General features: G+C 44.5%; 2 protein-coding genes across 3 annotated transcripts; both read left to right on the top strand.

Moving 5' to 3' along the window:
* The first annotated feature begins 1,267 nt into the window (after positions 1 to 1,267).
* Positions 1,268 to 3,922, top strand: LOC310745017 (uncharacterized protein). The gene is made up of 8 exons (XM_083577225.1): positions 1,268 to 1,348; positions 1,424 to 1,542; positions 1,674 to 1,823; positions 2,225 to 2,367; positions 2,521 to 2,883; positions 3,069 to 3,183; positions 3,320 to 3,434; positions 3,810 to 3,922. Exons 3-8 carry the CDS (start codon positions 1,716 to 1,718, stop codon positions 3,842 to 3,844), a joined length of 879 nt encoding a protein of 292 aa, XP_083433351.1. The 5' UTR covers positions 1,268 to 1,348; positions 1,424 to 1,542; positions 1,674 to 1,715; the 3' UTR covers positions 3,845 to 3,922.
* Positions 3,923 to 4,151: 229 nt separating this feature from the next.
* Positions 4,152 to 7,460, top strand: LOC310744960 (uncharacterized protein; the record flags this gene model as incomplete). 2 transcript variants are annotated; one of them, XM_083577091.1, is made up of 7 exons in its annotated part: positions 4,152 to 4,262; positions 4,524 to 4,682; positions 4,779 to 4,883; positions 5,001 to 5,106; positions 5,357 to 5,419; positions 5,848 to 6,030; positions 6,120 to 7,460. In XM_083577091.1, the coding sequence occupies 7 exons, from the start codon at positions 4,152 to 4,154 to the stop codon at positions 6,353 to 6,355; spliced, it is 963 nt and encodes a 320-aa protein (XP_083433217.1). In that variant the 3' UTR covers positions 6,356 to 7,460. The 2 variants fall into 2 exon arrangements, with proteins under 2 accessions (XP_083433217.1, XP_083433216.1); XM_083577090.1 differs by having other exon boundaries at positions 4,779 to 5,106.
* Between the last annotated feature and the right edge of the window lie 18,199 nt (positions 7,461 to 25,659).

Genomic DNA, 25,659 nt, shown 5'->3' with positions numbered 1-25,659 from the left:
CAGAGCTGATGCAGGGAGCCCTGCTGCCCACCTGTCCCCCACCTGTCATGTGGCGGCAGCCATTTCATCAGGCTGCCTCAGTGGGAGAGATGAGAACAGCATTCTAGACCCTGGGGCCTGAGCTTGTGAGTTGTCTTTTCCTCTGCCCTCCTTGCCCCCTTTCCTTGTGTGTTGTATTTCTGTTGGTCAGATTGTTTATTACAATAGAAGTCTGCGATTAGGGAGTTTCTTGCATTTGATTTCATGGAAGGCTCTCTTGGGGCCTTTTTGGCTCAGGAGAGGGGTACAAATGCTCTAAAGGAATGAATAGATGAATAAGGTCTCTAAGGAAATTGAGGACAGATTTTCAGTTTCTTTCCCAACCTACCTTGCCTGCACTTTCCTGATCAACACAAAAACATGAATGGGTCTGATCCACTCCTCACATTCTGACGTTCCTGTTTCTCTTTTCTCGTGGACAGGGAATTGATTTTGACGAGGATCAAATATCAGAAATCAGCCTGGAAGAAGGGGATGATCTTCCTCCAAGGTAATGCTGTGCTAATCCCCTCCCCCCAATCATCAATTGCTTTCAAAAGCCGCCCCCCCCATCCATTTCTATGGTGGTGGTGCTTGGGGTCTTTGAAGGATGGGAGGCAATAAAACCTTTTTACACAAGTGCTACTCCTCTCTCCCCTCAGCACCCCAACCACAGGTTCACCGGATGCGGCTGATGTTCCTCCCGAAGGCTTCAGCAAGGACCAGCTGAAGGCCAGACTTACAGATGTCGTCACCACGATGAAGAGTGGGAAGAAGATGCTCTGAAGGAAGGTGCTCCGAGAGCTTTCCAACCTCCTGCAGAAGATCCAGGAATATGTGAGTTACTGAAGCAAAGCATTGCAACCATGCAGGGCTGTCAAGGCCTTCAGGCTGCTCCTTCTACGCCCACCCTGCAAGGTGCCCAAGGGACAATCAGGCATCCCAGCACATACCCAATTTTAAGAACAGAGCTGGGCCATAGCAGAATGAATCCTAGTGAGTAAAACAGCTGATAAAAGAAGTAAAAAGCAAACATCAGGAAAAGAGGGATGGGAAGTCAAAAAGAAATTGATATTTTCTGTATAGGATGCTAAATGTTTTGGAATGTTTTGAAGATTTAATAAAAATGTTTTATGAAAAATAGTGAAGGGTTCTCTTGTTAGTCCCTTCTCTGGGTTTCTTCTCAGCCATCGGTAGTGCTTCCTGCATCCTCCCTTGGCCAACTGGTGACGATTTCCTGTCTTGTGTGCATTGGATCCAGACCTGGAGTGCAGGCAGCGGGCAGCAGAGGCCCTCTGCCATCTTCTGCCCATCCTGCGGCGCAACGAAGGTAAGACTGGAAGAATGCATCGCAGCATGGGGTGGGGTGAGCAAGACCCAAACTAACTTTGGCTTTCCTTTGCAGAGACGCTGGCACGAACGTCAAGGAACCAAACACTCATCATCAGAGCTCAGAAGGTCCTCAATTCCACCGGAGGACCGGTTCCTGAATTGTTCATCAATGACTGCTACTCTCTTGCCAGGGTAAGTTGCTGTTACACAAGGCACAGCGGTCTCTCAAGCCACATGTTCTGCGTTCCGCAGAGAAAGCACCTGGGCTTTCTGCTCCCCAGCCCTGCCCTGTGGGCATCTCTGACCTTCCTCTCTTGCTTCAGGTCTTTGGCACCTTTCTCCCTGCGGAGCAGCTCTTGGAGGCCATGTGCTTCCTGGCCAGCAACGTGGTTCTTGAGAGCAGCTTGGACCCCTTGGACATCTCCCACCTGCTGCAAGAATTCATCAAGCAGTTTAGCGGCAAAGCAGTAGAGGTAAGGTGTCTTCAAAGGTAGGAGAGAAGAAGAATCTCCGCTTTGGTGTAGGAGAGGCAACCTAATGCCATTGCGTGGCCAGGACTCATGTTTGTTGAGAGGGCCCTGGCAATGTCAGGACAAGAAGCTCAGCCTGAGAAACATGGGTTCAGGAATGGGGAATCCTCCTCCTGGGAGCAGACTGGTAAGCTTTTCTCTTGGCCCACAATGGAGAGGGGAACTGGTTCCCTGGAGCTGCCTGTGTCCAATACTCCCAAGGACCCTGACTGGTACCTTTGAAGGAAGATGGCTGTGGTGGCACAGGTCAAGGGTCCCTCTTTCTATGAGGGATGGAGGGATCCGCCTGCAGACAGCCCCGCTTCCTTGTACTCTCCAAGCAACCCTCTCCTTTTCTCTGACAGGTGGAGGTGCTGCTGGAGGCCTTCTACAAAATCACCCAGGGGCCTACAGTGGAGGGCAGAAACATGGCCGTCTTCACTTTCTCCATCTTGTCACACCACCACCTGGTGAAAGTGGTTGAATACCTCCTCCAGTTTCCCTTCGGGTATGGAGCCCTCCAGGTTCTACTGGGCTAAGGGGAAGGTTAGCAAGCTGCAGGGCTTGCTCAGAAAGCCCTTGCTGCCATTTCCTCTCTCTGGAGCATGGCAGCAAGCAGAAGACTTGAATCTGACCATTGCTCTTGTTTTTGCATTCACAGAGACTGCAAGAGAGTATGGAAGGAGGTTTTGGCATCGGCCAACCAAGAACAACTGCTCCATCTCATGGCCGAACAGCTTTACCAAAGCCCCTTGGCAGAATCTGCCACCCAAGTGGTAAGAACGAACCACCTGCTTTCTGGCTTCCTTCTTCCCAGGGTAATATCGAGGGGTTTCTGTATTCTGCAGAAAAGCAGGGAAAGTGACTTGCACCTCTCTCTTCTACAACAACATCTCACCAGCCTGTTCCACGCCATCCTCAGGATAGAGGAATACAAGGCAGCTGTGCGCCGGAATTTCCCACAGCTGCTGATTGCTCTCCTGGGGATGGTTGTCAACTTCCACTACAACCAGGAATTCCTTGGGTGAGTAGTATGTTTCAAAGGGGCCAATGGAGTCGTTTTCCCTTCAGCCTCTGGGGGTTTCCAGTCCAACTTGGTTTTCTAAGGGAGGCTCTCCTTCAGGCGGCTGCTAGGGAGGAAGGATGGGGAAGGAATGTGAGTGTGTGGCAATGACCCTCCTGGTAAAACTGGCCTTGCTTTTGTTACAGAGGGGCTAAGGAAGTTCTATACCTCCTTCTCGGCACCACTGGAGAGGAAGTAGAGACGGCCATCATAGACCAACTTTTCTGCTTGGAGAATTTCAGCCAGGGGTTGTCTACCATGGTGAGGTAAGAGGAAGAACAGGGTGACCTTCCAATGGTCTGGCAAATGGAGTTGAAGGTACAGGATCGGACTGTGCCCCTGTTTGCTTCCTGCGGTGTCTCTCCCTTCCTTACCAATATCTGCTTCTCCATTTCAGAGCTGTCGGAAAGCGACGCTGGTGGATCCCTCCCATGGTAGAAAACATCACCACTGCTCTCGAGGACCAGGAGTTTGCTGGAATGCCACAAGTAGCGGCAGCTATCTACATCAAGGTGAGGGGACCTGACGTGGGAGGAAATGGGTGCAGCAAGGAGGCCCTGGCTTGGTGTCTACCGAGTGTTGGGCTTTGTGTTCTTCGGCTCCCTTTGTGTCCTTGGTTCCCCACCAGCCTTCATCAGAATTTGGACCTTGCAGCTGTCTTTAGCTTCCATATTCCGTGGCTTTTGTCAAGGCTACTTTGAACCTAAGGACTGTTGCCTGTTTTAGTGTTCCTCAGAGTAGACCCATTGGATTTGATGTCCATGACAAACGTGGGTCCGTTCACTTCAGTGGCTTTGCTCTGTGCAGAAGTACAGATGGTGGATAAAAAGAGAACCTGCCTCAACCTCTCATCACTGAAGAGTTTCTTTCTCTTTGGGCCTCTTTAGCTGCTCACCTGCCGTCTGCAGATCTATCCCTGTGAGCATACACTGGAGCAGCTCCTCACCTGGCTGGAACATGACCACCTGCAAGTCCGGAAGCTCAGCGTCAGAGGGATATCCCTGCTTCTGGACTCTGACATGGCAAGTGATGCTCAGAGGGAGGGAGGGGGGTACAGATCCCATTTCTAATCATGGCCCAGCACTCTTTTGCTGACATAATGCTGAAGGGCCTGTGCTAAAAGAAAAAATGTGGGGCCTTTCAGACCTTTGAAAAGATGCTCTCTTTTGTGTAGGACCCTTTGCTTCTGTGGCTGTTGCTGCTGGATTCCCTCCCTTGTGCAGACGTCAATGTCCTCCCATGACTTGATGCACCTGGTAGACCAAACCTACCTCTCCAGGGAGCTGGGAGAGGAAGAGATGAAGGTGCTGACGGCAACCTACTGCGGTCTGGCTGCCCATGTGAGTATTAGGGAACACATGACATCACACACAGTGGAGGAGGAATGCTTTGGAAGAGGAAGGGTGGTGTTTAGACTGGCATGCAGTGGAGATCTTCTGGCTTCAGGAGGGTGTTCCTCTGGAGCACCTTCTCTTGGAAGCCTGCCTGGAAAACACAGGGGAGGAGGATAGGGGGCTGAGCAGCATCAAAACACCCCAGTGGGCAGGCGAAAGGAAACTGCTCTGATGAGAAACCCAATCTCTGATGTTTTCTGCCTACAGGAGGAAGACTCTGTCCGGGCCTCAGCCATCCAACATCTGGGGCTGCTTCGGGGCTGGGTGAGAGACCAAAGGCTTCCCATAACAACAACAGACGAAGAAGCCATTCATGAACTGGTCGTCGTCCTCATTCACCTCGAAGACGAGGATGAGGTGGCCAAGGTGAGGGCCAAGGAGTAGGAGGGAGGGATTGTTCTCAGGAGCTTCTGAGATTTCTTTTACGGCAATTTGTAACCTTCTTCTCTTCTTGTGTTGCAGGCCGCAAGGAGGGCTCTTTCCCATCTAGCCCCACAAATCAAGTGGTGGGCGCAGCCCAACAAATTTAGCCTCCACTTTGCTCTCCACCAGGCTGCCAAGCATCTGGTAAGGTCCCTCTGCTTCGTTGGCAGCTTTGCCCAGAGATGTCCTTGGGGGTGCAAGACTCTTCTGCTACACTCTCAAGCCTGTCTGATGCCACTTCTCCTTTGTCTTTGCCAACAGAGCAAGACCTTCAGCAAGAACATCCTTCGGAGTGCTGCCTTGACATGTACAAAGCCGTCTGCCAACAGGCTGCCAGCAGTCTCCAGGGTGGCAGCTCTGCTTCTGGGTAAGTCAAGTAATGTCCTTCCCTGGTAGGGATGGACAGAAACGTCTTGGAAACAATGGCAGGGAGGACGGGCATGTCCCCAGGCCGCTTGCTAGATAGGGGTCCATCTGAGCCCAGATCTTGCTCTGAGTGCTCCACGAGGGTGGAGGCCACTAGACGCATCAGAGCATACCTGTCCCCCTGTCAAGCTGCCTCTGTCTCCACTGCTTTGCACCGAGATGATGTCCCTTTTCTTGCCCTGTCTCTCTAGGTCATCTGGCTTTCCGGGATGCCAGTTTCATCCAGAGCCAAGACATGGCATCCTATGGCACATGTAACTGAGATGTACGGAGGCCAGGGAGGGATGCTTCTGCTGAGAAAGGGCTTTAGGGGAAGGCAGATTCCCAGATGTATGTGCAGATAGAGGTGCCACAAGATGAACATGCAAAGAGGATTGGAATGCCCTCTCTCACACACAAATATTCCCCTACCCCACACCCTGGTCCTGGGAGGAGCTCTGGTGGGGGTGCTTTGCAAGTTTTTGCCTTGTGAAAAGCTGATTCCTCCTCCTCAAGGGGAACCACCACTGCCTGTGTCCTGGTTGGGGTGGATACCCTGTGGACTCCTGCATCCCCACCTACAACCAGCGCACCTCCCCGGCCCAATTGCTGGGGCCACCCGACGGCTGTCTTAATATTTTTGATGGATGGCTCTTTTCCTATGCATCTCCACCTTGCTCAACCTTTCTCGCTTGCCACTCAGGGCTGGAAGAGATGCAGCAGCATGAGGAAGAAGGGCTCAGGCGGACAGGGAGGAGCTGCCTGAACATCATGCAGCGGGCCTGTAAGCATCGGCAGAAAGGCAGGGTCCAGTGCCTTGTGAGGAGGCTGCTTCGCTGTGTTCACAGGGAACCTTACCCGCAGGACTTCCTGAGCTGCATGCCAGGTGAATGAGGCATCTGGTGGGCTATTTGGACATCTGGTGGGCTGTTTGGATGTGACGTTTCTCAAGGAGCCCCTTTCTCCTCCTGGCAGAACATCTGCAGTACCGCCAGGCCAAGGCAACGTGGACATCAGAGTTGTGCTGCAGAGGTTCCAAATTCTGCTCTCTGCGGGATCCAGTCTGGACCAGCACCAGGAACATCAATGGCATCAGGATCGACCAAGAGGAGTGGTGCTGCCCTCACGACCCTCCATACATAGCGGTAGGAAACCTTTTTGTTGTTGTTGTGTTTCTTGTTGATGTTGTTCTTGATTGTTGTTTTTATTGATGGATTTTGAATCTCAGGGTGGTTCACAATACCAAGCTACAGTATACGAAGCACAAAATAGATAATAAAAATAATCACTGCACAAAATTCATGATAAAAATATCAGAACATAATAAAAATTAAAATAATAAAAAACATATGCGCAATGAATAAACAATACAAAAGCCCCGAAAACACTCCAGCCCACAAATACAAAATCTAAATCAACATATCACATTTAACAACCGTTTAGAACAACCCCGCCCTGCAAATCAAACAGCACCCACCCAAGATAAAACCCCATCTTTGTTAAAACAGTTATGTTAACACAAGGGGGCTGGCCCACGATCTGGTCCCACCCCCTAAGTGCCGCTCCCAAAGGGACAATCTTATCTTTGTTGTTTCCCCTTTGTTAGGGGTCCCGCCCCCAGGACAGGCAGGCTCCCCCAGTTGCTGGTGGTACGCCCAGGGTCTGGTTCCTTGCAGGACTCTCTGCCATCCTCTTGAGTGAGGGGTGGCAGGCAACCCCCAAGCAGTAACTTTCTTCCATTTCTTTGTTAGAAAACACCTCCCCCTTTTAATTTTTTTTTTCACCAACAGTGGGGATTATGTTGGGGGCAACTAGAGGGACTAACGTTCATGAAATTTAATACCCTTTCTAACATAATCTCTTTTTTCTCTTTCCTGCATGGAACAAAACTGTGATGGAAAATGGCGGCCTATCTGCTGGAGCCTGGGGGGAGACCTCCGGAGAAAAGAAGACCCCCGCAAGAATGTCATCAGCCGGGAAAGGAACTGCCCTGAAGACAACACCTGCAACATCGACCCTCCATCTAGCAGTGAATTTGAGGACTGGACACTTTTTATTGACTCTTTCAGGACTTAAAACAGCAAACAGGACTTTTTTTAGTGAGATAGATAAGTTAAAATGGTTGTATAGAATAGTATAGGCAAAATATGGAGCATTCAAGGATAGGTAACACTATGCTAGATAGTATTTTGTATATTATTTTTGTTCCTTCTTTTTTATAAACATCTTTGTTCTTTTCCCCCTCATTTCCCCCCTTCCCATCACTTTATTTCTTTATAATTTTAATTCTTTTATTAAAAATGTATTTTTTAAAAAGGGTAAATATGGATCTTATGGTTTATGTTAAAATGTGTAAAAAATCATTTTGTAAAAAATGAATAATATTTTTGTTAAAAAGAGAAATAGGTCTTTTGGTTTGTGAAAAGTAAGCTAGTAAGGGAAATCTCTACACACTTCCCTGGAAGGATGCCCCGTCATCCCAAGATGGAGACACAGAGGCTAGTGGCAGGGGTTGCATCTGGTGAGTTGGGAGGATGCTGGAATCTGGAGAGGCAGGAGATTGTCTTGCTCTGAGCTGGACCCAGAGCTTTGGCCTGGGGCAACCCTGGGAAGCTAATGGGGAAGCAAGATCGGTTGGAGGGTTACTGCTGTGAAACGCTTCATCCTAGCATCTATGTGCAAGCAAAGCCTAATATCCCAGACACCCCAGTCTTCATTCCAAGGAAACTGAACCCAGGCTAAGCGCAGGCAGCCCTGGAGTCGTCTGCCGCTCAGAGATGGGGATGTTCACAACTGTCCCTTTTCAGCATCCTGCCCCACTTCCTCATCAGTTCTCTCCAAATGCATCTCACCTGCAAGCTAGGTAACAACGGAGCCAACTTTTTGTTTAGGGATGATTTATGTTTAGGCAGCCCTGTTTAGGGAAGCTTTTAATGTTTAATAGGTTATTGTATTTTAGTGTTTTGTTGGAAGCTGCCCAGAGTGGCTGGGGAAACCCAGCCAGATGGGCGGGGTATAATAAATTATTATTATTATTATTATTATTATTATTATTATTATTATTATTAAGAGAGAGCTAGCATGGCAAGTTGTTTGACTTCCATGGGCCAGTGTGGTTAACATGAAGGAATATTCAACATTATCAGAGATTCTAACCTTTGAACAAGGAACCTCATAGCTAAGGGTTGGGATCTGGCCTAGCAAAGGACTTGGGAGTCCTCTTCAAGCTTGAAAAAGAAGTATGTTGGTTACTAGCAGGCCTGGCATTATGAAGGCGGCTTCGTCTGGGATAAATACCTTGCTTCCTTAATACAAAATTCTCTTTGCAGGTATTGTTGGATACCAACTCTGATAGGCCCAAGCCAGATGACGGGAGTCCTCTTTCCCACAATTCCTCACAGCTCCAGCCACAAACTTCAGGTACTTTGGACCCCGTGGGTGACGTGCAGCGGAAATTAATAATGCAGAGTTTTTAAGTGGAAGAATAAGAGCTTTGCTGAGTTAAAATAAACTTCTCCATGGTTCCAAACAGTTTGACTCTGCTCATAACTGACTCTGCTCATAACTGAGGCAGACTGACTGACTGAAATCTTACTGAGAGAAAATGGCCGCCAAGTCACATGTCAGAGTGACTCAGCAGTTGGCAGTTAGGCCTGAATAACTTTAGTAGGCCCAAATGATTGTGCAGTCCCAGCACTTCCCAGCCTGCTTTGCTGCTTCTGCTCTCATGTGTCTTTGTCACATGACACTCCCCAAAGACCTAGAGAGCAGAAATATAAACAGGCTGGGAAGTGCTGGGCCTACTAAAGTTATTCAGGCCTAACTGCTAACTGACATGTGACTCATTCTCCTTGTAAGTGGCAGCCATTTTCTCTCTGTGTTCTCTGTAAGATTTCAGTCAGAGTCAGTCTGCCTCAGTTATGAGCAGAGTCAGTATGTAATCTCAGTCAGTGTTGTTTATGAAGAAGTTTATTTTAACTCAGTAAAGCTCTTATTTTTTCATTTAAAAACTCTGCATTACAGTCATGCCTTGGGTTAAATGTGCTTCAGGTTGAGCGTTTTCAAGTTACGCTCCGCAGCGACCCGGAAGTAATGGAGTGTGTTACTTCCGGGTTTCGCCACTCGCGCATGCGCAGCCGCTCAAAATTACATCACGCGCATGAGCGGAAGCGGCAAAATGCAACACGTGCAGATGTGCAGTCGTGTCTTACGTTCTACTCAGGATGCGAACAGGGCTCCGGAACGGATCCCGTTCGCATCCAGAGGTACCACTGTGTTAATTTACACTGCGCGTCAATGGGTTGTATCTTTGGCTCACTGAACTTAGCAGACATGGCTAACTTAGACCCAGTAATTTCATTGAGTCTACTCTGAGCAGGGCTTAGTTGGGTACAACCCTTTAGGCCTGAACTGGCCTGCACATTGCATTCAGCCATAGGGTGGCCACGTGCCCTACTTTACAGAGGACAGGTCTGTATCTGAAGGGCTGTCAGAGGACAGTCCTTTATTTGAAAAAGTCATTTTTATTGACTGACTTGTCCAAGCCTAGTTTAAATATAAGGAACCAAAAGCAGGGTGACCAGGGGTATTCAATTTGCCCATCAATAGTGACCACCTTGACAGCAGACTGAGCAGGCACACAATTCAGCTGACCACAGTCTTCCCCACTATGGTGAGATGTGTTGTACTTAAATTTAAATTGTAGCAATCATTTGTATATTTGCGTTTATACATATTAATTAGCATATTTAAATTTTATGAAAGTAGTTCCCGTCCTTTTTTGGTGATGAATGTCCCCTTTTCTGGTGATTTGTAATTGAGCATCAGACTTCAAAATCAGCTTGATGTGTAGTGAATATGAGGCAGAGGGAAGTTCTCCTTTCCTAGTCAGACTGCTCTATCGACGACAGGCATATCAATGGACATACCCGCAGTGAGAAAGAAATACTGAGGTATGCACAACCAACAGAACCATCTTGGCATGTTTACTGTCATACTATTGCACACAATCAATCTTAGTTCCAGGTAAGTGTGTGCAGGATTTCAGTCAAAATGACCATTTGTGCTATACCACCTCCAGTAGAAATACAATTTGTGACTTCAAATGTCATCCTGGAAAAATGCTGCATTTTGTGACAATTGGCTAGCTGGTCTTTGGGAAGGAATTTATGTTCAGTCAGTGCTGTTCTCTCTAGAAAGGAGGATTTCTGAACAAAAACCTCTACCTCTTCATGCCCAAAGGCATATAATAAATTGAGTCTGATGTGCCAATATGGACAAGTGACCTGCAGCTGTACAGTACCAATTTTGTTATGATCCTTGCTGCTTTACCAGGAGGTGGGAGACACAATGTGGGCCTGGCTGAGCTTGCATTTGGATGTGGGTCAAAAGAATTTAATGCACAACCAGTGAATTTCTTAAGGTCTCGTTGAGGAAGAACTTGAGGCCACAAACGTTGTGAAAATGCTGTAAAAATATCTACCACTGTACTTCTTTACACTTACACAGACACAGACACATTTCTTATGAAGTTTCAATCATTGCTTGTGTGTGTGTTCAGCAATGCAAAATGCAAAGAAATAATACTATCACATAGCATCCAGTGACAGAAACGTTGGACAAAAACTTATTTATTCATTTATTTATTGCATATAATCTAGGACTGCCATACACCTGGATTTTCCTGGACATTGCCGGGATTTCAGTGGTGGAACTGATGTCCAAGCTCAACAACTCTGGCGTTTGTCAGTAATGTAGGTGTCTCTCCTTTAAAAGCTCAACCATTTCGGTGATTTCATTTAAAAAAGCCCTGCAACTTTCAGGATGTTTTGGCAACTCTAATATAATCAGGGTGATGCTCTAACACAGAGGATGGAGGAGATAGGTTGATTGTTGCAGTCCAGGATTTGAAATACCAGAAGCAGCTTCATGTTAAGAAGACAAATGGTTTAAACCTTGTGTGTGTAAGAAAATGTATTTTAATAGCTTGCTAAAACTTCTAATAAAATAAAATCCAAACATGTCTTTCTTCAGAGAATCATAGAATCTTAGAGTTGGAAGGGACCCCAAGGATCATCTAGTCCAACCCCCTGCAATGCAGGAATCTCAGCTAAAGCATCCATGGCAGATGGCCATCCAACCTCTGTTTAAAAACCTCCAAGGAACTAGAGTCCACCAGCTCTCGTGGGAGTCTCTTGCACTGCTGAACGGCTCTTACTGTCAGAAAGTTTTTCCGAATGTTTAGTCAGAGTCTCCTTTCTTGCAACTTGAAGCCATTGGTTCGAGTCCTACCCTCCAGAGCCGAAGAAAACAAGCATGCTCCCTTCTCCATCCTTAAGATGGAGCCTGTAAGATATTTGAAGATGGCTATCATATCTCCTCTCAGTCTCCTCTTCCCCAGGCTAAGCATACCCAGCTCCTTCAAGCGCTGCTCATAAGTCTTGATTTCCAGACCCTTGATCATCTTGGTTGCCCTCCTCTGCACATGTTCCAGCTTGTCAACATCCTTCTTAAGCTGTGGAGCCCAGAATTGGAAACAGTATTCCAGGTCTGACCAAGGCAGAATAGAGTGAGACTATTACTTCCCTTGATCCAGACATTAGACTTCTGTTGATGAAGCCTAGAGTAGCATTAGCTTTTTTTGCAGCTGCATCACACTGTTGACTCATGTTAAGCTTGTGGCCCACCAAGACCCCTAGATCCTTTTCACATGTAGCGCTAGTAAACCAGGTGTCCCCCATCCTATATTTGTGCATCTGGTTCTTTCTGCCTAAGTGCAGAACCTTACATTTGTCCCAACTGAAATTCATTTTGTTAGCTTGTGCTCAGTTCTCCAATCTTTTAAGGTCATTTTGAATTCTGATTCTGTCTTCTGTGGCATTAGCTACCCTTCACAGTTTGGTGTCATCTGCAAATTTGATGAGCATCCCCTCAATTCCTTCATCCAAGTCATTTATAAAGATGTTGAACAACAATGGGCCCAGGACTGAACCCTGTGGCACCCCACTTGTTCCTTTTTTCCAGGATGATAAGGAACCATTAATGAGTACTCTTTGGGTTCTGTCAGTCAATCAGCTACAAATCCACCTAACAGTTACCCTGTCCAACCCACATTTTACCAGCTTCCTCATGAGAATATCATGGGGGACTTTGTCAAAAACCTTACTGCAACAGATGTTGAAAAAGATGTTGACTCAATTTATCTGACCAATCTCAAATTCTGAACACTTTAATTCATGTTTTTCTAGAGTCTCTTTGCTACTTCATTTGGAGACAATATTGTTCCTAGCTGGAACTCTTAGATAGAATTAACTGGGCACTATTCAACAGCTGCTCCCCTTTGCTTCAATGACAGATATAAATAATTCTCAGATTTATTTAGTTTTTGTCTTATTCACATTCAGGAAACAAATTAGAATGGTACATTATTTGATCAGAATCTGCTCCTCCTGTATGTTAAGAAGTACGAGGCACCACTAATTTCATTGGTGAAACTGGCTTGTTTCAATGGTGAGACTATTAGCTGGTATATTTGCAAAAATAATCTCATTCCTGCTAGGAAACAGCAGTTAATACAGGCAGCTGTATTTCTAAAACTGAACCCTTTCCCTTCCGCCCCCCTGTCATTTACCTCTGTGTAACCCCTCCCCACAGGGATTTTTCTCCCAGTTTAATTTACTTCTGGTTTCAGAGGAAAAAAGAGTTTAGATAATGAAGGCAAATCTTTCAGCTCTCTGTACACATGCAATCCTTTTAAAAAGTCTTAATTCCCCTTTCTTAAAATTTGAATTTTTCCACTTTTCAGCCTGACCTGTCTGACAAAACCCATTGCCACCTATAATGTAGAGCTGGCAAAGAAAAAGAAGGCCTTTCTAACACAGTCTTTTCTTGCCAATGTGAACTGTTAGCAGAACTGCATATTATGCTATAGCAGTGCTAAAACTGTTATTTATTTTCCAGTTTGTTTACCTATGGCGCAGACAGGTTAATATGGCTAATCTAGGATTGTGCTTAGTTGGCTTCTTCAGAGATAACTTCAAGGAATGTTTAACGTGTGCCCCTGGTTGTCAGTCACAAGCTTGGAAGGTAATGCAAAAGGGTACCTTTACATTCTGGTATAGTCCAGAATTCAGCTACTTTGCATTGCACCTCATCCTTTACCCAGGATGAGATGCAATGCAAAGTAGCTGCATTCTGGGCTATACCATTTCAGGTCATAGTTTTTTGAATGCTCCCCCAGTACCCTACAAGTACCTTAACAAAACTTCTCCTTGGTGTTTTAGGAATTTTTTTCCTTAGGAAAACACTCAAAACTATGACCCCCCCCCCCACCTCCACCAATTGCAATCTAAAATGGTACAGTCTAGAATTTTATCGCCTAATTTGTGTAATGTGTCAGAGGAGCTCTTATTCCATTCATTGAGGGAATGTCCAGCCAGGTTATTCTGATAACCCTTTCCAAGAACGGCAAAGTTTCTTACACAGTTATCTCTTCTGCACATTATTCTGCCAAATAAAGTACGTAATGGCCTTGTCACTATCTCTGGGTCCCTCTTTCTATAGTGTTGTGATGATTATTAATGTACAGCATCATAAATATCATTAGAAGGAAAGCTTAAACTATTCCTTTCGACCCACCGATCTCTTGATTACATCATTTGCAAATGTTTTCACTGAGCGCATTATGAATTTCTCTAAGGACTATAAAATGTGTTTTAAAGTAAGCACAAAATGCTCTGATAAATAAAAACACTTGAATGATCTTCCTATTGGGTAGGAATGTCTATTTTAAAAATTACACCCCTCTTTTAAAGAAGCAATTGTAATAAAAAACGGGTATCCCAAATGGCTAAGTTACATTCGATATTCCTTGTCCCTGTGGTATGCACACTTTCTGAAAAGCTAAACTGACATAAACATTACTTTAAAAACTAATCAGGGTATATGGAAATGACATAAAATATCAGCACTGGTACTTAGAGCTAATCAGAAAATATTGCTTTGACAATCTGAAATCATAATATTTTATTGTGATTATTACCCACTGTGGTATCTCAAGTCTGTGTGATCCTGATGAGCTAAGGCAGGAAGAGGCAGCGTCACAAGCCTCTCCAGCAGACAGACTGGTTGAGAGCTGCCTTGCCAAATAACTTGAGAGCCAGCCTTCCTCATGGATATGAGCTTCCCTAGGTCCTTACAGAGGGAACAGCCCCCTTCTTACCAGCTATGCCATTGCTGGACCAAGTTGTCAACATTGTGCGGCTCATATATTCATAAAGGCTTGATATATTCATAAAGGCTCCTATTGCTTTGTGATAGGAGTTCATTGTTTTCATGGGATAAATGAAGAACAGAGAACCAGATCAGATATTCCATTTTTCCCCTCATGTGCTTTGATAGCCCTGCAGGGTGCCTTCACATATTGGGCAGATTTTATAAGTTAAAATGTATAATCAAGCCATAAAGTGAGACAATTGTGTTATGTGGAAATCTTAAAGTTCCTCTTAGGAGTTAATTCACTGTAAAGAAGACGTTTGATTTTATATTATTAGCATATCAGCCTGCAATGTAAATCTACAATGTTTTCGGCAACCTGATATTTGCGATTTCTAACATTTACTGGAAACTCTTCTTACTCTGATAGGTCAATTATTATCCTCCTGAGGGGGAAGAGGGGAAGATGTAGAAATTTGACAATGCCAGAGAATGCTCCCTGTTATTTTTCACTACTTGTTCTGTTAGATAGTATCAGGGAAACACATTATTCCTTGCATCTAGAGTTTAAGGCTGTTAGGCTGATGCCAAAGATAAGTAAGAGAGATGAACTATAGCAAAAGTCTAAATGCCAACGAAAGCAAGATGCCTCTGCTCAGTTACAGAATATTCCCCCCCCCCCTGCAATGGCTACTTGTAATGGGTTATTGTGTCAGGACCCACAGAGCTGCCTCCAGTTTACTTTAATTTATTGTTGCAATAGCTCATGTACTTCAAGAGCCTAAAGAGCATTTCCCACAGATTAGTTAATAAGATGCAGCCCCGAGAAAGGCCCAGTGACTCTGTTTGTTACCGTCTGCTTAGCGCTGCTCTGGCTACAATATGCCGGTGCTGAAGTCAGTGAAACGGCAAAGGCATCATCAGCACACCATCGTCCAAGGCGAAGGCAAGCTGATACAGTAGGAGAGATACTTTGTTTAGAGGCAGCAGAAGCTTCCAGCAAATGACCCAAGCGATTAGAAAAGAAAAATAGACAGGAATGCGATGAAAGGACAACCCCAAGCAGAGAATCATTATGAATGAACAGAAGGGCACTTTTTTTTTTTTAGTTTTCAAAAATGCACACACTTAAATGTAAAGGAAGGTCCTGACAAAGATAAAACACTATAAAAGAGTGACACATTTGATGGATGTGTCATAAGCCTTGAAACAAACACACACACTCATCAATTGCTTCCTTGGCTTCAGTCCAGTGATTTTTATTTGGGAAAGCCACACGCTAGTGCGGTTTTGATTGCAGGAAGTGAGTGGTTGTGAGGATACTGTTTTATTGATGCGCTTAGTTCCCCCCCTCCACCCCCGATAGGGATGCTGATATGATGGGAACTGTTCTGTTTCTTGGAAAGAAGGGCTAGGAAACCTTCTCAGTTTGTTTTCAGTAATCTGTCATCCAGCCCAATAAACTTCCCCAGTGCTTTTATCCTAAAATAACACAAACACATACAACTCCCTGGCAATCCCACAACTGTGTGTGTGTTAATGTGTGTGCATCTGTCTATGCATCTGCGGGAAGCCTGTTGTGCTGCTATTAAAGCCAGTGATGGCCTTTTAAGACTGCCCTTTTCTTAATACATTTGATTTGCACTAGCCATTTCCAAGTAATGAGAGGGAGTAGGACTGGCCTTCCTTCAGTGGATACATGAGGATTATCCTGCTTCCCTATTTTAAGAGATGTGCTCTCCACTGCTGGAGAGAAGGAGTACAAAACATCCCAAGTGAAGAGAGACAAAGATTGCAAGGGCCAGATGAAACAGGCCAGAAAGTTAGTTGTGTTTATGCCTTATCCGATGTCACTGTAATATAGGATGCCAGTTACACATTGCCAAAAAAGAGGAATTCCATCAACAAAACAATTGACATGAATCTGCACAAATTTTGCGTGCACTAATGTATATGTATAGATGCAAATTTAGAAATGTTTACTACAATCTAAACAGAAATATGCAATGAATCTCACCTTAGTGGAAAAGACTGTGGCTGAGTAACTAACTATTGCTAACTGTTGATGGGTGACTTCAAGGCTCTGGTCTCCCTTATTCTGGTTCTTTTAACTGGATTTGGACCAGACAGCCCTTCAAAGAAAGGATGCCTTGAAACAGAGGACTGTAATTTGATAGTCTTTTAAAGAGAGGCCTTTTTAAACTTGGCCACATAGCCAGCTTATGTCATTGGCACCATCCTGTAGCTGCTCAAAGCAAGTACTACTGCTATTACTGTCCTAAAAGAAACAAACAACCACCTCATGTATTATCATCACTGTGTTTGTTTGCTTGCTTGGGCAACAATTACCATTTCTAAGCAATTGGAATACAGTTTTAGCAGTGGGAAATAGTGAGTTTACTCTTGATAAACCACCTGTTGATGGGATGTGATCTGAGCAATCACTGTTTAGTCTCTTCTCACCCCAATAAACTAACATCTGCAAGGTCCAGAGATACTTTTCGTATATAAATGGTTTAAGATTCAAATATAATTCAGGTTCAGTCATGTCTCCCTATCCATTTGCTTCATTGGATTTCCCATGACCCAATGTATACCCATATAGATAGTGATGTAAGACCTGCATTCACAAATACTATAACCAAATGGTGTCATCCAAAATCAACACATTTAAAACTAGAAAAGCACCAGCCAGGTACACAATGCTGACTCTTGCCCAAAGGGGCTTGCATCAAATCAGCATAAAACAAGTGAAAAGAAAAACAAAGGAGAATAAAAAGTCCCAGAAATCTATTTGGGAACAGGCACTCACTTGTAACCTGAGAGTCCTTCTAAAGGGGCTTCATATTATCTCTGAAAACTCCATGCATCCACCCCGTATGTGCACATGCTTCAGTTTCATGCTTCACTTTCAACCAGGATTTTGGGGATATGAAAAATATATTTATAGAGAAAGCATTAAATTGTTCATTAGAACATGAAAAAATGTAGATGGATTGGAAGTCACACCACCTTTTGCACACAGCAGTAAATAAGAGTGCAGCAACCACTTTTCAAATCAGTCCTTCATAGCTAAACTCCTTTCATGAATAACTTTTCCATAACAAAGATACATATATATATATTCTTACTTATATATGATATTCTCACCAAAGGAAGCAATAAGGACAAAAAAACCCCTCTCACCTAATGCAGCTATCAAAAGGAGCAAAACTTTTTTAAAAATACACAAACATTTTCCTAACTAGTGTCTTGAACTTCTTGCTGAGTTGGCAGACCCATAATAACATGTAAGTCAACTTCAATATGGAATTGAAGATTAAAAGAGAAATGGTGTCTTTACACTGTTAAGAGAAACCAGGAAATCTGCAGCAAGCGGCGTGAGCAAAAGAAGTTTGAAATCTTATCTATACTTTCAAAGTAAGTTCCATATCTTTCTTTTTTACAAAGAACATTTGTCCTAGTTTGGTGTCTGTGTGTGTTTATGTTTTCTCCCCTTCTTGCTTCAGAATTAGAGAGCCAAAGCAAAAAATGGGTGGGGTGGGGGGGAAGCATTCTTTTGTTTAAAACCCCCCGTTTTAGAACTGATTCTGATGCTTGGTTTTATGTGGTACTAATGCAGTCCTTACACAGAGTCAGTTTGGGGCATAAGGTAAAGGTAAAGGGACCCCTGACCATTAGGTCCAGTCGTGACCGACTCTGGGGTTGCGGCACTCATCTCGCTTTATTGGCCGAGGGAGCCGGTGTACAGCTTCCGAGTCATGTGGCCAACAAGTTTGGGGCATACTTCCCCAAAGAGTCCAACAGCATCTGGAGTGACAGAAATGCACACTCTGAATCCCAAAATTATTTCCCACTTTTTCTTTCACAGTGGATGCCATGAAGGTGAAAATGGAATGGTAGCTGAATGAACATGCTGGTCTTGCAGTGTATGTTCAATACTGGCTGGCGCCCTCACCGCAAGGTGGCGCTCAGAGTTCCATCCTCCCACCAGGTTCTTCTCAACTGCCTTGTTTCCAAGGTCTCCTGCTGCTCTGTTTTCTAGCTGCACTATTAATACAGATGAATTTTCACCTCTAAATGAGGTTGTTTAGTTCTCAGATAGTTAAATGTGAATTAGTATGGACCTATGGAGGCTGATTTCTATTACATTTCAAATCCATAGGGAATTCCTTGCATGGGTTTGCTCAAAGGCACCCATTAATACATGCTTCAAATGGTTTTATGTTTGGATGCAGAGTTCAACTGAATTCATATTGTGACTGCAAAAGCCAGGGGTGATTCCTATTCCCGACAGAGATGCAGTGGCAGCCCAGCTAGCTCTAAGGATGAATGGATCACCATATTTCTGGTCCATGGTCCATATTCATGTCCTTTCTGCCATATTTTTGCATTTATCTGTTATTTGTTTTTAAAGAAAGACCAGCTACATGAGACTGTACATTTAAATATGTAATTAAACAAAACTTTTGAAAGAATTTTCTGATAAAATATTGGAAGATGTTTTATTTTAAAAAGTACTATGTGCCACAAATTCAATGTAACATGGTGATGTACAACAGTAGAGATAATAAAATCCCATAAAAATAGTACAAAATGCTTAGGTTCAGTGGCTGAACAAAAAATCCAAAGAGTTGCATAGACATAAAAAGGTCTTCAAGAGACACCTGCAAATCAAAAGCAAAGGTGCCTGCTGAATCTTTGCTAGAAGAGCATTACACAGCATGGGACCAGTGACACTAAATACCCAACTTCTAGTGGAGACCATTCAAGCCCCTGTAAACATAGGGGACAGTTAGCAACACTCATCCAGATGATCTCAGTGATCAAGCTGGGATATAAAGTAGTCTGTAAGGCATCCTGGACCCAAGTGGTTCAGGGATTTGTATATTAATACAAGAGCCTGGAACCAGGCCCAGTAGCATATGGGCAGCCAGGTGTTACCTGCTGTTGGCTACCTGCAGTCTAGTCACTCTAGCTAGAACAGGCAGCCCCACCCAGAGTACACTGCAGTAATACAGTTCCAATATTACCAATGCATGGGCCACAGTGACTAGATTATTCCTGGCCACAGGTGGTGTATCAGAGGAAACTGGCACCATCATCATTGTTGTACCCTACCCATTTGACTGAGTTGTCCCAATCACTCTGGGCGGCTTCCAACAGAATATAAAAGAACACAATGAGACACCAGGCCTAAAAGCTTCCTGATACAGGACTGTACTCCTAGCCACAGAGTTATGACAAAGATCCGTCCAAAAGCACCAGCAGGCAAGACTATCTAAATAAATTGTATCTAAAAATATGCATTTTAAACACATTTTGATATGTGTCTTAGCCAACAGCTGCACCACAAAATTCAGAGATGTGCATGCAAAATCCGTTGCAGTCTTGGTGAGGCGGATCAGGTGACTTTGCATCCGAACTCACAAAGAATTAGTAGTTCCCCAGCTAGAACAAGCTATCTATATTGATCTGTGCTTTAGAACTAATTCTTCCTTCAAGGTGCTGAAAAAGCGAAGCCTTTGTTTCCTGATTTGTGTTCCAGCTGTGACAAATGTGAGATAGTGCTAAAGAAGAGCAGGCCTCCACGCAGTGTGGTGTGCCTTTGTTGCCACTGAGTAACCACAGCTAAGTCTTCCCCATTTGAGATTATGAAAGGATGCTTTCCACCCAGTGTGCATCTTCCAGGTACAAATTTGATGCTGGACCAGTAGATTTCACTGCAGAAATGAACCACTCCCCTCTTTCCAAAGTTTGGCCCTGTATAAAAAGTGGAAGCTAGTGGGCAATTTGTTCAACAATACTGCTTCTGGTCGCTTCCCAGACAGAAATTTTGGCGCTACCACAGCTGCTCTTTCTCTGGAATGTGTGTATGGAAAACCTCCAGCCACACTGCTCTGACTTTAGTATAATTGCTGACGTTCCTCTTCATTATTAAAGGCTCACTCTTCTGAAAATGAGACCACAGCTGATAAAAATGGCCATAATAAAATGACTCATTTTGCAGAATTGGGAAATCTCAGTGGTAAAGTCCTTGCTGTGCATGCAGAAGGCCTGAGGTTCAGTGTCTAGCATCTTCAGTTTCAAAGGACCAGGGGGAATGGGACATGGAAGCCCTCTGCCAGAGAACCTAGAGAACCACTGGCAGCCAGAGCCTACAGTATTGTGCTGGTGGACAAACAGTGTGTGTCCTGGCCTAAGGCAGCTTATAGTAGAGTCTATGTTTGTGTGTGTGTGTTTATCCTGTTGGCAGTGCATTGCAGGGTTGGACTAGATGCCTCTATGGGCCCCTTCAAACTCTCTAATTATGTGATTCTATGATTCTACGCTACTCTTGCACAAGCAGCCTCTAATGCTCTGTGATTAGACAAAGGTTTCTTGGACAAGACAGCACTCTGATTTCCTTTCTTAGAGACGCACTATGACTCCCATCTACACCTGAAGCCCCAATGCTTTGAATGCAGTGCAAAGATATAAATATATATAATTATTTTGACTTTTAGAAAACATCTGAAGGCAGCCCTGTATAGGGAAGTTTTTAATGTTTGATGTTTTATTGTGGTTTTTGTTGGGAGCTGCCTAGAGTGGCTGGGACAACCAGTCAGATGGGCAGGATATAAAATAATAATAACTATTATCATCATCATCATCATCATCATAATCATTATCATTATCATTATTTTATTTATATCTCATACTTTCTCCTTGAGTAGCTCAGGGTTGTCTCACAGTTCCTCAGTGAAAACAAGGGGAAGAGGTAGAAAACTATAGAGCATGCACAGTTGTTGTTGTATTATTATTATTATTATTATTATTATTATTATTATTATTATTACTATTACTGTATTGACCTGAATATAAACCTCACTTTTCCCCCAAATTCCGATCATGAAAAGTTAAAGTGCGGCTTATATTTGTGACCTTACAGTATGCAGCCAGGAGTACGGGGCAAACAGCGCCAGGAGCGCGGAGAAGCGGCGCCCGCCCTGTGCGTAGTCCCCCATCCTCTCCCCCAAGGCCGGGAAGGGAGAGAGAGCGACGAAGGAGTAATTTTAAGTTCCAAGTAAGGTGAAGAAATGCTTTTTGTGAGTCTAAAGTATAAAGTGCCCTTCCATTACAATCCTAATGCAGCCGGGCTGACCAGCGCTTGCCAGGGAACTGCCTTTGGCAGAAAAAAATGCTCACACACCCCTTACTTTCCTGTGTGTAGATCATGTATAGTCTGTAAAATGAATCAACCTTAGCTATTTAAACACATTCAAAGTTCTGAAGAGATCATAGAATCATAGAATTGTAGAGTTGGAAGGGACCACAATGATCATTCTAGTTAGGGGCGTCTTGCCCATAGAGGCTAGTGGTGCAGGGCGCCAGGGCCTGGAGGGCACCAGGGAAGAGGCGGAGGCTGGACGCAGCGCCTCCCAACATCAGCTCGCTGCCCTCGCCCGCCTCCGCCATGCCGCGCTGAAGCTGCGCCACGCCCGGAGCCTCCACCTGCCATGGCCACCGCGGCACAGGTGCCAGGGAAGAGGTGGAGGCTGGGCACCGCAGCTCTGTAAAAAGGTCGGCAACTCTGGGAAACGGGGGTGGAGGGGTGGAGCAGCGCCGGAGGGATCTTTGCACCACAGCGCTGGATATACTTAAGATGGCCCAGATTCTACTCCAACTGATTCTCTTCCTCAGCTTCCCACCCCTCCCTCTGTCCCTCCATAATTTCTTTCTCACACAGTAGCAAACCCACAGGGGATCCTTTTCACTTCTTTTTCACTGGGAAGAGCCATGCAGCCTCTGCCATTCACTTTTTCATCTTTCTCCCCGGCTGGGAGCCTCAGTGGTGCCCCTCTGGAGGCTTCACCTGGGGCAGAAATCCTGGTTAGATGCCCCCTAGCTACAGCTCTGCCAAAGTTAAGCACTTCAGTACCAGAGGTTTCAATAGGAAAACAGTATTCGCCCCACTTACGAGTGTTCTACTCATGCACAACCACATATAGATGTGGTGCTGGGAAATAATTAAATACATAATTCAATTCATACCTGGAAATGGTGGAAGAGTGCTGGAGAGCCCTCATGGCTAATGAGGAGATCCTTTCTGGAATCCAAAGAGAACATCAGGGAGGGCGGAAAAAGCACAGTGAGGGTTTGTTTACGTTGCTCAGCCTCCCCGTCTAACAGCTGATGTGCTGATGTGCAGCAGCAACGAATTTTCCACTTGTCCTCCAACTTCCTGCAGGTCCCAGAGCTTCACTTTTAGCTGTGGACATATTTGGACAGAGTACCGTATTTTTGGTTTGGATTGAAGAGAGTGACAGAGAGGGTGTTTTAAGGGCGTTTCCCACTTTATGCAATTTCGCTTGGGGGGAGAGGGCAGAACATAACCCCTGTGTAAGTGGGAGTCACCTGTAGTTCAGCATATCATCAGATCTACATTCAACTCCCCTCCCCCCGGACCCATGTAGACTTTAGAGTTAAATATCATCTGAAATAGTTTGCTTATTATTTGCAATCACAAATTCTGGCTTTTCACTTTGCAATCTTTTAATTCCCAATTAATTAATTTGTGGCTTCTCAGTTTGCAGTTCTTGACTTCATAATTTGTACTTCAAAAATTGTGATGTGGTGGCTTATTATTTAGCAAATTAACCTTTATGGTGCGAATTTGAAATACGGAAATAAATTACTATCTAATATGCCATAAATAGCTGGTCATGAATTACAAAATGTCAACTAAATAATTAAACTGTGACTTCATGACATCACAGGCAAACCCCTGTTCATGACTACCATGTTTTCGCAGGATGTTACTACCTACGTTCAGTGAGAGAAAATGGGTGTCACATCTGAGCATGCACCATGTTTATTTTTGTTTCGCAAACATTTTGCATGGTGTATGTGTGTTGTTGCCTGGGACTGCTACCCAACAATTGCCTAATTACTACAAAAGTTATCTGGCTTGCAATTACTGCTTCTCCCTCTGCAACTTGGAATTCCTTCTGTGGTATTTTCATAACAACGTCAGTCATGAAAAGGCAGGAATGTTTGTAGGCAATTCTGTAATGATGCTCAGATTAGAAGTCGAGTGCCCTGAATGAATTCCGCAAATGCCACCCTAAACTCCTCAGAGTTTCAGCCAAATTATGACTTCCCCTATCCTATATACTCAATAGTGGTGAGGAACATTTTTCTGGCCAGCAGGCCAGATCCTTATCTCCTCAACCATGGCAGATCAAAGTTGACAAGTGGGCGAGACTGTTCATCTGCCAAGCACCTCACGTCATTACGACATCAGGTGATGCTGTTCTTTAAAGCCCTGGTTGTTGGTACTTCAAAGCACAGTGCAGCGCTGCTTGCAAAAGGGCTTTCAAGCAGCCCTGGGCTGCTTTTTGAACTTCGTAGAAGTCTTACAGCAAACTCTGTTCTCTAAGTTCTAATCTTTATGCAGCCAAAATGAGACCATCTACACAAAGTAAATTAAGTTTGGGGAGGACTGATTAGGTTGACTGACTTTTCTGGCTGGCTTTACAATGTAGCATCATGTTAGAAGTCTCATATGTTCTATAAATGGAGGCCATCACTGAAGGTAACTTAGTTGAGGCCATTCTGGCCACCTGTGAATGGAGCACTCTTCCGTACAAGATGCACACGCTTCCCCCCAGTGCTGGCCAATGGATTTTCGATGAATAAGGAAAATGAGGGTACCTGATATGGGGAAGGATTTGCCCTGTCTTCCAGTGCAAAAGGGTGGAATACTCTCCCTGCTGGCTCTAGAATGTCTAATGAAATACCTGGAGGCGAACACTCCTCTGATGTTTAGGTGAAGGGAGTTGCCTCCTCAAAGGCATCATTTGGAGGTTTTTAATGTTTGCATTAATGGGAAGAGGCCTTTGCTGTGGGAGTGTTACCGCTGCCAAAACTACTAATTACTCATACAGAAGACTCAAGAACACACCCTCAATTATTGTACTGCATGAAGTAACTGCTTACTTTGTATGTCTCGACTTGCCAAGGCCCAGTTGTGGGACACCGTAATTAGGATCAGTCGGTAGATAATAATGCAGGAGGCTTTCAGTGGAGTGGGATTGCTTTCTTTGTACTTGCTTGATAAACTCAGTTTCATGGCTTAGAAAGATTTCTCAGGTTAATGACTTACATTAAAAGTATATGATGCCTGGCTGAGAAGGCGTCTTTGGCAGTGGAGAGGTTTGTTCATGAGGCATCAATTCAGTACTGAAGAATCAGAAGTCTAATTTTATCTTGCTACAATGAGGGGGAAGATTCCCGGATGAACTTGTATTTAAGCTCTGTAGAATTTTGTGTGTCAATTTGAAATTCAGTTTCAAGCTGCCATTACTTACGTAACACCGTCCCTAGAACAGAGCAATGCAGTTGTGTATACAACATGGAAAGGAATGGGAGTTGTACGAGGGTAGCTGTGTGCTTAACCGTGTGCAATGGGGTGTGCTTACCACTTGGTGATACTATTGAGAAATAAACCACAATGGTGATAATAATGACTAGTATGCACAAGAGCATGGGTAGGCAAACTAAGGCCCGGGGGCCCAATTCAGCCCAATCACCTTCTAAGTCCGGTCCGTGGATGGTCCGGGAATCAGCGTGTTTTTACATGAGTAGAATGTGTCCTTTTATTTAAAATGCATCTCTGGGTTATTTTGGGGCTTAGAAATTAATTCTCCCCCCCCAAAAAAATATAGTCCAGCCCCCCACAAGGTCTGAGGGACAGTGGACTGGCCCCCTGCTAAAAATTTTTGCTGACCCCTGCACAAGAGCATCTCCCTGATATGAATGCTCACACACCAATAGTGGCAAAAGAAGACCACTGGTGTCTTGTCTTATCTTAGAGCACAATTCTAACTATGTCTATTCAGAAGTAACTCCTATTGAATTTAATGGGATTACTCTCAGGTAAGTGGGGGTTACGACTGCAGTCTTAATCATCATGGGTATTATTCTACTGGTAATATCTTTCCTGCCACCTCCTATAATTCACAAGTGCTTACTGGTACTCCTAAAAAGCTAAAATAGCTACTCAGGAAAAAAATATATCACCAGTGCTATTTACTTGTGCACATCCTCCCTGTGCAGTACTAACACCATTCTTGCTTTTTACTCCTGGTGTGTGGTGCTGGTGCCCGCTTGTATCTGCTCCACATGAGCTGTGCAGCCTTACAATGTTCTCTTTGTTCACATTCTGTTGTGTGCCTGCACATGGATACGGACAAGAAGTGTACCTACAGTGGGCTATAAATGCTTTCTTTTTTTTGGTTATGATTGTATTGATTTTTGA

Source organism: Podarcis filfolensis, assembly GCF_964270895.1.
Source record: "Podarcis filfolensis genome assembly, chromosome: 11".
Lineage (NCBI taxonomy): Eukaryota > Metazoa > Chordata > Lepidosauria > Squamata > Lacertidae > Podarcis > Podarcis filfolensis.
This window is presented reverse-complemented; position numbering and strand designations above follow the sequence as displayed.

Coding starts and splice junctions, on each gene's coding strand:
- LOC310745017 (XM_083577225.1), top strand. CDS start 1,716: ATGTGCTTCCTGGCCAGCAACGTGGTTCTTGAGAGCAGCTTGGACCCC. Junction 1,824..2,224: donor TTAGCGGCAAAGCAGTAGAG/GTAAGGTGTCTT, acceptor TTTCTCTGACAG/GTGGAGGTGCTGCTGGAGGC. Junction 3,435..3,809: donor CGGCAGCTATCTACATCAAG/GTGAGGGGACCT, acceptor GGGCCTCTTTAG/CTGCTCACCTGCCGTCTGCA.